This window comes from Lygodium microphyllum, chromosome 25 (genome assembly GCF_053477565.2).
Source record: "Lygodium microphyllum isolate KBCC chromosome 25, Lygodium_microphyllum_v1.1.10, whole genome shotgun sequence".
Classification (NCBI taxonomy): domain Eukaryota; kingdom Viridiplantae; phylum Streptophyta; class Polypodiopsida; order Schizaeales; family Lygodiaceae; genus Lygodium; species Lygodium microphyllum.
Window position 1 is genome coordinate 73,215,960 of NC_141159.1, and position 12,946 is coordinate 73,228,905.

General features: G+C 38.7%; 1 protein-coding gene across 1 annotated transcript; it reads left to right on the top strand.

Annotated features, from left to right (window-relative positions):
• The first annotated feature begins 2,156 nt into the window (after nt 1-2,156).
• On the top strand, nt 2,157-7,306 carry LOC148014385 (histidine-containing phosphotransfer protein 1-like). Its single transcript, XM_087666359.1, has 6 exons — nt 2,157-2,756; nt 4,503-4,633; nt 4,860-4,928; nt 5,282-5,353; nt 6,934-7,006; nt 7,123-7,306. Exons 1-6 carry the CDS (start codon nt 2,697-2,699, stop codon nt 7,171-7,173), a joined length of 456 nt encoding a protein of 151 aa, XP_087522485.1. The 5' UTR covers nt 2,157-2,696; the 3' UTR covers nt 7,174-7,306.
• The last annotated feature ends 5,640 nt before the right edge of the window (nt 7,307-12,946 follow it).

Sequence of the window (12,946 nt, forward strand, 5' to 3'; positions counted from 1 at the left end):
TAGTCTTCTCAAGGCTTATGCCCATATGCATTGAGGCTCCCAACACACAGAATATACCAATCAAGCTCTTTGTTGCTACTAGGTCATTTGTTTTTTAGGGAGTTATTCTTGTAATTGGCATATTAAGCTGAATCTCCCACCCCATTAAAATTGCAATGTAGATTGCCTTCTCCTATTTTGATAGTTTGTTTTCTATCATTCTATACTTTTGATAGAATCTTCTCTATCATTTTGATTGTTTAATTTGACCAACATTTTAGTTGTTTTATTTGACCAACATTTTGATTCAGGTATGTTGGCAACATAAGACATTATGATTCCTAGGCAAGCATGTTCAAAAACATATTTTTGAGAATTGATACAAAAAAATATCATTCAAAAGTTTCTAATTCACACTCTAGCTTTGAATTGCATTTCATAAAAGTCTAACTAAGGTGGATTCATATGTGGAACCCCTTGTTTGAAAACTTAGAGGTTACTTAGGTTTAGTTTAGTGTTTTTAAAAGGTATTTGAAGTTTGCTTGATTATAAAACCTGACTTTTTAATGAACACCACTCACGATAGTGTTTGAGGATTTATTTTTTGGTTGTAACTTCCTAAGGCAAAGTCAAAGATGTTGGTAATTTCTCAAAGCATTAGTCAATGGTAGATCTCCATCAACATTCTTTTAGACCACCTATGCCACTAGCTCCCTTATCCTAGCACGCACTCTTCTTACACAACTTGAAGCTCTTCGACTTGAACTGATCAAATTCATCTTATACGCACATCATGAGATCACCTTTTGACAACATATTGCCTCCTTTGATCAGGTTTTTGTCTTCATGTACATGTTTGCGATACCTCATGGTCCAATGTTCACGGGCAGTATTTTTAGTAGAAAGCACAATAGTCATTACATTTTAAAATTAGGAGATTCTTCTCGAGAAAAATTGTAGTTCAATTCACATTAAGCCTTAGTGTTTTGTGAACATTGTCAATAAGATTTCACCCAGTGTGACCAGTTGCCAGTGTGTGGGGCTAGGGTCTTGAGTATCATTAACTAAAAGGTGCTTTGTGATCACATCTACCAACCACATCCACCTAAACAAGGGCAGTAGTCAAGGCATTATAAATTAATTACAGATGCGCACTACTTGCGATGGAGCATTGCCCCCCTTTTGTTTCCAAGAAGAGCTCCCATCACTGCTTTAATTCCCAAAAACAAGGGCTGCTTTTTCTCTCTAGAAAGTTTGCGTTAGAAAGAGAAAGTTTAGGTGAAAAACACATGCTAAGCCCATCTTAAACAACTGTTAAATCAATAAAACTAGGGCTAATTTTTGATTGAAGGTTCAGCAGGCCACTTTATATAATTGGAAAAGCATATGTCCTCAAGGGCAATGCTAAAACAAAAAGACAAGGGTAGTGTCAAGTGAGGCCTTAATGAATGATAAAATTCATGTATGTTGGGGGGGGGGGGAGAGAGGGGGCTGGGTGGGGCGGGGGGGAGATCTTCCTTGTGATTGTGCAGGAGGCCAGAAATTATTAAAGTAAAACGAGAGAGGGCCCCTCTGGAGATCTCCATATCTTTTCTTCCTCGTCCTCTCTCTCTCTCTGTTTTCTGTGTTCAGCCTTGTCTCTTTATTAGTTTTCTGTGTGCCAGTATCTTCCATTTTGCCACATCCACTGTAGTTTTATCGTGCCGCTGTCGCCGATTTAACATTTTAACTGAATTTCTCAATAAATTACTTTGTCAATCTGCAGTACAACAAAAAGCTTAACCGATTTCGTCAACAATAACTGATCTTTCCCCCCCCCCCCCCCCAACTAACTGATTTTCTTTAAAACTTTCCTGCTGCAATTGTCTGCAGGACCAGAAAAATTTGTAACCCAAAAAAAATGTGCAGACAATTTTATTTTCTTTCTTTTTTCCCGAGGGTAAAAGCATTAACGACAATTAAATGCATATTTTTTCAATTATCTGTCATTCTAAAACGGCATAGCTCCGGCTTCATTGCATACATAATAAAAAATTCCTCAAAATTTGAATGCACATTTCTCAAAGATTTGTATTTATTTACAGAAATACCTACATACTATATGCATAGATAAAATACCCAAAACATGAGGGTGTAAATTTTTAAAGAAAATGTAACCTGGAGGCTGGGATGGGGCAGGCAGAGAGATGAGAGAGAAGCCAAAGAACTCTCAGTTTGGGGAAGAAAGGCATTGTGGGCTCAAGAACCCACTCAAGTTCAGTGGGAAAAGAAAAGGGAGGCACACATTAATAAACTCACCCACACAGAAAAAATGTCTATTGTTTATGATTTATGATGATAGGCATGTACTGTGGTGGTAGCAGTAGCAGGAAGAGCAGCAGTAGTAGACAAAAGACACATACATTTTTACATGATCACTGATTCTCTCTCTCTGAGCCCCCCCCTTCCCCCCCCTGCGTGTGTATGTGTGGGGTACTGTTGGTGGGATGTTGATCGGTTCCTTCTCTGATCACCATCATCATCTTCTTCCCTGAGCAGATTACCTTAGAACATGTTCTGATTCCACATCTGGCTGCCGGGTCTTCTGCCCTTCTGGGTTCCTCTGCACTCACTTCTCCTCCCATCTTGCTGTCTTACAACACCGGACCGCAATCCGCCTGTCAACATCGAAGGGCCGTCTGCTGAAGTACGGGTTTGCGCGCGCTACAAAAACCAGCATGGAGGTGGTCAGGTTGCAGCAGAAATTCGTGGATCACATTAACTACTTGTTCCAAGAGGTGCCTCTGTTTCTTTGCTTCTCCTCTTTTACTCACCCAAGCACGATATTGCAGCTAGCTACAAGGAAGCCCATTTGATCAATTTGTAGAAGTGAGGTTTCTTCTTGCACCCCTGGAGCATATCAATTGGATGCATGTGAAATTAAACACAGTACTCTGTTCCTGCACCCCTAGAGCATATCAACTGGATGCATGTAAAATTAAACGCATCACAAAGTCCTGCATGCCAATCCCGTACTGGCATGAATTGTATGATAAGAGAGTTGTGGTGTATAGATGACTAATAATCATCTAGTCTTTGTTTGTTAATTTTATGTCGTGTGATGCACACAATTTGTTTGGCATACATGGCTCTACCCTTGAAATGTCAATTCTGCAAACTCTGCACACAACCAATACAACGTCCACGAGCATCACGCTATACATCGGGGCAGAAGTGAAGTCCTGAAAAACAATTAAGCGCCATATTTCAGTCAGGCCTGAAAGCTATATCTTTTACGTGTTCTAAGTAACGGAGATTCTCATTTCGACGTCAAAGGACACTTTGTAGCTTTCAAATTAATGATAAGTTTAAGTATCACCCATATTGGTTCTCTACCGGAACTCTTGCAGAGATGTAGAGGCTCGGAGGGGATGTATAGGCTCAGCTTTTTTGCTCAATTGGCCCAAATGTTTGTGATATTGTCATACGTATACCTGCACACATGGTTGTTTTCTTAGGTTTCTATGAATTCTTTTTACAGAAGGGTTGAAGCATTCTATTCTGTGGCAAGAAAAATTCTAATTGTCTATACCTATGGTCTGGCAAGAAAAGTTCTAATTGTCTATACTTATGATCTTCATACTAGATATTTTAAGCAATAGAAGGCCATGGCAATAGAAGCATCATTCTTGCCCAGTTGCAAAGGGTGCGAATCTTATCTTAAGAACATGGGGAGATTTATTCTTGTTTTTTGTCAAGAGACTGATGTCATGAAAGTGGCAGGCAGATTGTATCGTGTTATCCTGTGAATATTGATGAGGTGTCTGAATGTCCTGCTACGTTGCTTATAGCTAGTGCTTCCTGAACTTCTACCAGTATTCTGGGTGGCAATGCTTGCCAGCATGCAATGTTGCTGCTATCAATGTTCTGCTTACAGTCACTATTCAGGCCATTTGCATTCTACTTTTTAATATTTTCAAAATGTTTAGCTTTGCTCCCATTTAACTCCTGCTTGCCTTATCAGTGTCTAATTCTGGGACATGTCCAAAGTTGCCTTTCGTCTCATTTGCCTTTTCCAGTCTTCTTATTATGTGGGTGTTAAGCTGCATATCACTTTGAGCCAGCAGTTGAAAGGAAGGTTTTCATTACAAATACTTGTTTAACAGTAAGTGATTGCCAGATTAATCTAAGGGTTGGCTGAAAGCAACAAGGCTGAAATTACAGTCTTGAATTTTTGGTTGTGTGCATGTGAGCTTCTGTGGGTCTGTCTATTAGAGGTGAGGAGGATGGGTGGGTTGTAGTAGAGTCTTGTTAGCTTAACTTCATGCAAATGCTTGTGCTTTTGCATAAGAATCTCTTCTTCAGTCCACATCTTACTAACAGAGGGAGTTAAACTCGTTATTTTACTAACAGTGGGAGTTAAACTCGTTCAATGAAACCTCTTTGTCAACAATTTCAGATTGCTCAATCTCTGCATATTATTGGGTCTGATTTAGGTTATGTTAGCAAATGAAAAGGATTTCTGATTTCTAGGCTTCATGTAGGGATTCTTGGATGATCAATTCACGCAACTTCAAATGCTTCAAGATGCTAGCAATCCAGACTTTGTTGCTGAAGTAATATCATTGTTTTCAGAGGACTCTGAAAGGCTACTTACTGAACTTTCAAAAGCATTGTAAGCTTTCCTCGTTCTGATTTTTTAGTAGTTTCTCTCTCCATTTTCTAGCATGTACAGAAAGTACTCTATTGTAGCACAAAAGGTTTGATATTTATTACATTTGACAAATGCATGCATCAAAATCAGTAGAATAAGTGACTTAAAGTGATGTTAGTTGACATTCAAGATGGAGTTGGATGGTTTGTGTGCTGTCCTATCTGATCAGTTTTCTGACATGTCACAGGGAGCAAGAACCAGTGGATTACAAGAAAGTGGATGCTTATGTACATCAATTCAAAGGAAGTAGCTCCAGGTAGAGTGGATACCTTATAATGACTTGAACCAGCTGGGATTCATTTTCAGCTTTTATTTCTCTCTGGTCCGATAATATATTAGTCTTGCTCAAAAGAAGTATGAAATGAACGATCAGAGATTTGAAATATATTGAGAATGTCTTGTCCAATTAAATGCTACAACAAATTAAAGCATGCTTTTGCCTTTATTTGTACCCTGTAAATCTGCGATCCAAAAAGGAGCACTTGCTTTAAACACAGACTACACAAGCTTTTAGACACCTGAGTAATGCTAAAACATATAGTTTGCATCTGTGGCTTTATCGTGCTTAGTCTGATAGAAATCAGTTCATGTGTCTGTTTTTCCCATCAGTGTTGGAGCCCAGCGAGTCAAAGCAGTGTGCATGGAGTTTCGAGCTTTTGCAGAAGCAAGAAATAAAGAAGGGTGGGTTTTAACTTGTAGCTCATCATTGTTTTGTTTCTGATGTGTATACATGCTGTACTGGGCTGTAATCTCTGGAGTTACTCAAGCTTTGTACTTCAAAAACGTTTTCAGACATTTGCTTTGATGCACATGCTTGCGAAGACCGGATTTCTTTTCTGAAGTTACGATTGGTGTGTGCAAAAACTGTGCTTGATTGTTGGCCCCTGGATGCTGATTTTTATTATGTCAGATATGTTGGTAAATCTTTAACCAATTATGTGATGTGAAATTGCATAGATGCATGCTTTCAGCAAACTCCGGTCAGCAATAATCAAAGTTACACTGGTGGCAGACTACAACTCTCAAACTCTTTATGAACGGCAGTGAATGAAGTTCCAAGGGGTGCAATGGAACTATTGAACCACAATCCCACCAAAATTATAGCAGAAAGAGCACTCTCCTGCACTCCTACAGCTCTGGTTTGGCCTCTGTAAACTTCAAACCGTTAGCCTGTCCTTTATCCATCTGCTGGATCTTAGCCATCTGACCAAGTGCACTGCTGAATTCTTACAACACTGATTTGACCTCTAAAAATTTCAAACCATTAGCCTCTGTCCTCTATCCATCCACTGGATCTTAGTCATCTGGCAAGTGAACTGCTGGATCTGGTTTGAACTTTTGTGCTGTATATCCCTTGGTTCATCCATGTCTCAGCACACCCTGGATGTCAGTATGTACATGTATCTGTCCTTTGGCCAGATGCTGCTATCCATGTGGGTCGAAAAGGTCAGCAATGTCAAAAACTGCAGTAATTTGGGGTTTAATATCTGGGTGCCCCTGCCTTTTGGTAAAAGAGCCATGTTGAATAGTGTATGGTATAGCTTTCATTCTGGTAGCTTCAGGCCTGCTTATCAAGTCTTTGCCATACTACTCTGACTGTCAAAAGGCGTATTTCATAGCTTAAGTATCGCATTATCCAAAAACTAAAATACATCCACATTTCCATACTGAGAGATGAGTGTGTAATAAACTCTTTCTAACCTATGCCTTGTTGTCAAGTTGTCTGCCTTATACTTGGGTACTGATCTTTATGAAAGTTTCTGAGAAAAAGGTAAGTTCTATAGTAGCTCCTTAAATATGCCTTCTATCTGGTATAGGCCCCAGAAGGTGTTGGCTTGCAACTGCTGCATAGTCTTTTCATTCTAGTGTCGACTTGTACCCAACATCTCTTGCAACTGCGGATGCATCGCTAACTTGTACCCAACATCTCTTGCAACTGTGGATGCATCTATATCAATCTAGTTGCAACTTGTAACATGTAACTCTTAAGCTTAGCTTGTCTGTTTAATTCGGCCTGGTTCAACTCTATAAGGTGTAGTAAAATGAGATTTCCCTGCACAAGCTTCCAGAGATGTGTTCAATTGGCTTGCAATTACCATGCATGCAAGCACTCTAGTTGTGGCTTTAAGCTCAGCTTCTCTCCCTGCCTCCCTTTGACCCTACATGGTTTAGGCTCTTATCAAATTGTTAGGTTCTATCAGATGTAATCGTAAACTATTGAACTATGTATTGACTTTTAGTTACTTGGTTTGCAATCACAGATGCATGCAAGCAATTCAATTGTTAAAGCAGGAGTTCTACCTTGTGAAGAGTAAGCTTGAATACTTGTTGCAGGTAAGTCTGCAGCTCTTCAGATCTGATCTGTTCACTGTGATTTAAGTTTGTGGTTTTACTGACAGAGCATTTGTGATGCTTATGATTTGGGTTGATTATTCTGCTCTCTCCTGCAGCTGGAGCAACAGATTGTAAGTGCCGGTGGTGCCATCCCAATGATGGATTAAAGAGTGCACCAAGTCCTATATTGTTGCTTATGATTTTTTCTTATGAAATATTAATTGAAAATTCTCACACACTTGTACTATTCTTTGACCAACTTTACCACACTTGATAACTCATTACTTCATGTTGTGAGGACTCACACTTGTTTTACTTATGCAAAGTTTTTAGGGCCTGAGAGTGTAGAGGTTACACAGTTTAAGCTTTTCTTCGGAGCATGGCTTGTGTTTTGAACTTCTCTTGATGGGTGGGTGTGAACATTTTTAATTAGTCAAAAATCAAAGGTTGAACCACTGTGAGTGGAAGTGAGGTGCCAATACAAGTTTTATAGGAGTTAATCGTCATCAAAATATAGGAGATTTTAAGAGGGGTCGACATGACACTCAGTGCCTAAATGCTCTGTAAGAGCTATCTTAGACACAATGACACTGGGTGCTTAAATGTGTTCTATGAAGCTCATGTATCATTGCAACTGTTCTGAAGAGGTGCTTCCCTCTGAGCATTGTTGTCCAGTATATATCAGCTGTGGTTTGCTAGCTTCATATCAGCAAAGCTCTTGGACCAGTGTGTTTATTATCCCAATCATAAACTCGAGTTTGTTGCCAACTCTTGGCTTTTGGGACCTTCCATTTAGGTCAGTGCAATTATGCATTTGACTCTTGTCGAGTGTTTTAATCAAATCTAGTTAACTACAAACTTTCCTTGGCATCCTCTATGAGGGTAATATTATAATGGGCCCCCAAAGCATGACACTCTTAACCCTTGGTCTTCATTTTTCACTTATTCTTCACCTTGTCTTCAAGTAAATTCTTGAGATCTTATTAGTCACATCATGGCAAAATATGCTTGTATGCAACATCACATTATTGGCCCATATGTTACATTCATGGCAAGTTGTTTTTGACAACAATGCAAAGGACTCACCTTAGTTTGCACCACACTGCATTGGGATGTTATATATTAAAATTTAAAAATGACTACTTAATTAGAACAACTATTGAATTCATATCTAGACACTCTATTTTTTTCATAAATTAGAACTAACTTTAGATCATCATCATAAAGCCACTACCTCCAAGAGAATAGGTGTTGAAAGTTGTCATAGTGTTGGTCAATCTACACCATGTATACTTTCAATGACATAATCAAGGAAGAAACAAAAAATCTTTTTTGATTCTCTCTTGGACAAGTGAGTCAGAACAAGATTTCTACAAGATAATTGGGTGTTTGCACAAGGGGAGATGATGTTTTAGACTTCGATATTGATTCTTAGTAAGTCAACATAATGTGTCTACATTGTCAATCTATAGTGTACTTGAATTCTTGTGATTTTGACTCCTTTAGTTTGATGGCTTGTGTTGTTGTATTGTCTTGAAAGACCAATCACTTAAAACTCTAATTAGTTGCATTGCTTGATGAAGTAACACTACTCATGCATTGGAAGTTATGCATGCCAATATTGGGTGACCTTATAATCTCCAAAGGAGTACTCCATCACTCCTTCAAGAGGCAAAATAGAACACTTGACTATAGTGCTAAGGACAACATTAATCTAGGTAATGTGGAGTTTGGAATATTTCATCCACCCCTTTCTTTGATGCTTCAAAGTTTTGAATGCAGTCCTGTTGACATATGGAATATTTTAAGTTTGAAATCTAGGAAAGGTATGCTTTTCAAGGATTGTTCATTTTCTAAACCAACATGATCTAGGATGTTCAATTCACTTATTTGTACATATCCTCCAAGCTATTGATGCGTAAAACATAGACACCAAGTGTGTAGGTGAGCACATTCTAATTGACAAGTTTGATGACATGATTGAGAGAATCTTGAATGGAATTTACGAAGGAGCTAGTTGACCTTGTATTGTAATGCCATCTAAATTGTCTTTTGACTCTTGAATGTAGGAGCTAGTTGACCTTGTATTGTAATGCCATCTAAATTGTCTTTTGACTCTTGAATGTATACTCCAATCTTTATGTTCATTGCTTCACTAACAAAGGACCAAAAAGGTGAATGGATACCATTGAAATGGACGTTTTAAGGAAGAGCCTTTTGAATTGGCCACAAATGGCCAATAGTGCCCTAGACAATAATTGAAGTTTTTAAAATTGATATTGAGAAATCTTCTAGAGCACCTTGTATTGATGGATTATGAGGGCATGGGAGTTGTAAATGTTTATGTTGATGGCCATGGGGTTGGTTTTTCAATTGTAATGATTCTATCCTAGTTCCTCTCCTCGAGGACTTCATTTAGGAAGCTTTGGATCGCTCAAGGTGCACACAAGGTGGTCCCTTTAAGCATGCAAGTGCATGTTATAGGTATTTAGACAGAGATATTAAACTAGAGGATGCCTTTTGCAATAGTGGCATTGGTGAAGATGCGAAGGTTGTAATAAGGAGGAGTATTGAACTCCTAAATGAGACGTAAATGGTATTCAATGTTTGGTATAGCCTCATTAATCTCCAAGTTGGTCTTTGTGAAGGTTCTTGCCTTGTAAAAGTGAGTTGTATAAAAATACTCAACATATTTTGCATATTTTGAATTCTCATGCTCAATCTAGAATATTAAAACATTTATATTATGGATATAATGTATGCAATTTCAAGCTACTATCAAGAGAGGTAGGTGAAATATCAAGTTACGAAACTAAAGTGATTAACTAACTAGTTGGAGAATGTACAAATTTCTAGATTTTGGTTAACAATCATTAGGATTAGGATTTAGGGCACTCCTAGTGTAGTGGATATGATCAATTTGCACGTGCGTTGTACGTGTGTGCTGCGCGTGGATGGGTTGGGGGGGGGGGGGGGGGGGGGGGCTAAGCACATTTCTTTTCTAGTGATGTGGTAGATTACTTGGGCTTGTTTTATGGTCACATGGTACATTTTATATTGGCACACTTGATTTTATTTATGCTAGATTATTGGCCAAATTGATCATACTGAGCACTTAATAGAGTAAGCACACCCTTTGTGTATCGCTTCGCATGCCTCTATGGTAGGTGCCATTGAAGAGAGGGTGTCGATGCTAGTGCCCACATAGCTAATGACTCATTGTTATTTCTATCCTCTGACTTGTCTTGGCATATGAATTCCATTTCTCGAGCATCTCTTTGTAGTGTTCTTTGTTGTGTCTCTTATCTCTTTTCTCTTGTGTTGTGTAGTCCATTACAACATATTTACATGCTTCCAACATTGCACCCACTTCTGACTTGGTATCTGATTTCAAGATTAGGGTTTGACTTGGTATTTCAAATGTATGTGGTCAAGATCATGGTGTTGCTCTCTATCATTGCAGATCTGCCCTCTTCATCTACTATTGGTGACATAATCCTTTGTAATCATTTTCCTATCTAAGCGACCCCTTACCGTTGAGCCAAAATGGCTTGTTTGTTGTCATTTGCACTTGCATTTTGCAGCTTGCGCTCTTATGTTTTGTGCTCTTGGGACTCTTATAGGGCTAGATGACCTGTTGTTGACCCTTCAGCTATTGCATTTTGACTGCATCCATTTGTGTACTCTTTCTGCTCCATTGAGCAACCCTTGGATTGTAGGTGACTATTGGTTTACCATAACCAAATTGCATTTTCAACATCTGTATGCAAGGTTGGACACTTGTTTTGTGATATGCAAGCTATTTTTCTTCTATTGTTTTGGATGTGCTTTGGTATGTTCTTTCATGTGTTCTCTCTCTATACAACAATAATTATTTATTGATTACTTTTTGAGATCCACTATCCAGCTTTAGAGAGGGTTCTTGTGTATCTAGTTTTTTTTTGTGTTTCCATACACCACACTTTGTATATTGTTGATCCATTCTCTATGTGCTTTCTTTACTTAAACTCTTGAATCTCCTATGAGTTTCTCTACCTCATCATGGCTCCTTTGGTTTCTACTATTACATGACCAACATGTTGACATTGTTTACTCATGTACAACTGCTCTATTGGAGACTTGTTGTCTTTAGATTCATGTTTCAATGAGGAGGATGCTATCTATTGGTACTTTAGATGCTCTGATTTCAAAGAGGGGTGACATATAAAGGAAGAAGTGTCAATGCTATTATTGTTATAAGAAGGGACATATTTGGAAGGACTATGGGATATTAAGAGCTTTAAGGAAGGAGGAGGAGCAAACAAAGAAAAAGGGTGATGACTCTATCCATGAGTCCTCATTAGTTATAGGTCCAGGTTCAAGCTCTAGCTTTGTGGCCTCTGTGATGGTCACAAGGGCCTTCCTTTCATTTCAATAGTATAGGTGATGAGGCCATGCCTTTCAAATGCCATAGAGGAAGTGGGAGAGGGTGGTGATGGGGGGCAGCAAGACCTCATCTACACCTCTATATAGGTGCATAGGATCTAGAGAGGGGTTTTCTTAATGCATCAACTATAAGTTTGGTTGTCTTAATACCTAGAGCTAGGATTGACATTCAAGTTCATGATGAGCTATTTGGTAGAGAGCAAGGTTGGCTCCTAGTTTGAGTTCACATGAGGAGACAATTTGCCAATTTTGCCAAAGAAGGGGAATATGTGGTTATTTATCATAGTGACATTGGTGATAAGATGGTCACATGTGCTACTTCCAAGGCATTTTTGATAGACATAGATATTCGATTTTCAAGTATTGATATGACTGACATCAATATCAAGTTCTATTTGCGAGCTACCTTGGTGATGGTTTGCACACCCATTGCTTGGGTATCCATGGTCTTATTTGAGTTTCATTGTTGTATGTACTATAATGTGTCATTATCATTGTATGTTGTATTGTGCCAGATCACCTTAGGGAGGGTGTTACCAAATATTTTCAGTTCTTGCGTGGGTTTATGTATGTTGCAATGGACCAAGCACATTTCTTTTCTAGTGATGTGGTTGCCAGATTATTTGGGCATGTCTTATGTCACTTGGTACATTTTATGCTAGTCAACTTTATTACTTTATGCCAAATTGTTGGCCTACATGATCAATACTGAGAGCCTAAATATAGGTGAGGCACTCCCTCCTTTGTGTATCACTCTACATACTTCTATAGTAGGATCCATTGGAGAGAGGGAGCTAGTGCCAATGCCCACACACCAAGTGAGTCATTGGTGTTTTTGTACTATCTCTTATCTTGGTAGACGGGTTCAATTTCTCAAGAATCTATTTTCTTTTGATTTATCTTTGCAATGTTCTTCTAATCAACGTTTCTCTTTTCTCTTCTCTTGAGTTGTGTACTCCATTAAATAAATTTACATGCTTCCATCACTACACTCGCTTTGACACCCAACTCTAGTCATATTCCCTTGCCTCATTTTTATACTTGGTTCTAAGCATATTTTTGTGACTTGCAACATGATGTAATTAAGGTATTGTCTTTGAGGTAAATTAAATCTAGAATATGAGGTAGGTGTTACCAGAACTAGCTAATTAAGGTATGACATATGACAAATAAGAACTAGCTAATTAAGGTATGACACATGACAAATTCAGTTATGCCAACAAAACTAAGTCATGGCACACAAGATAAGTGTTAAGAGAATAAATTTCAAAACATACATGCCATCCACCAAGTAAACTAACTTTTCTCAAAAAGCGGCTACTATCCAAAGAAGGAAAGGCTTTGGAACATGTGCACAATAAGAAGCAACTCTGTGTGTGTGTGTGTGTGTGTGTGTGTCCAACCCCCACCACCACCAACACACACATACAATCCCCCTAAGACATAGAAAGCTTAAACACTTGCTCAATAAGAACATCCCCCCCCCCCCCGCCGCCTAAATAACACGTGCACGCA

Excerpts from the sequence above, each read along its gene's own strand:
- LOC148014385 (XM_087666359.1), top strand. The coding sequence starts at position 2,697 with ATGGAGGTGGTCAGGTTGCAGCAGAAATTCGTGGATCACATTAACTAC. Across the intron at positions 4,929-5,281 it reads TTCAAAGGAAGTAGCTCCAG|TGTTGGAGCCCAGCGAGTCA; the intron begins GTAGAGTGGATA and ends TTTTCCCATCAG. Across the intron at positions 5,354-6,933 it reads GAAGCAAGAAATAAAGAAGG|ATGCATGCAAGCAATTCAAT; the intron begins GTGGGTTTTAAC and ends TTGCAATCACAG.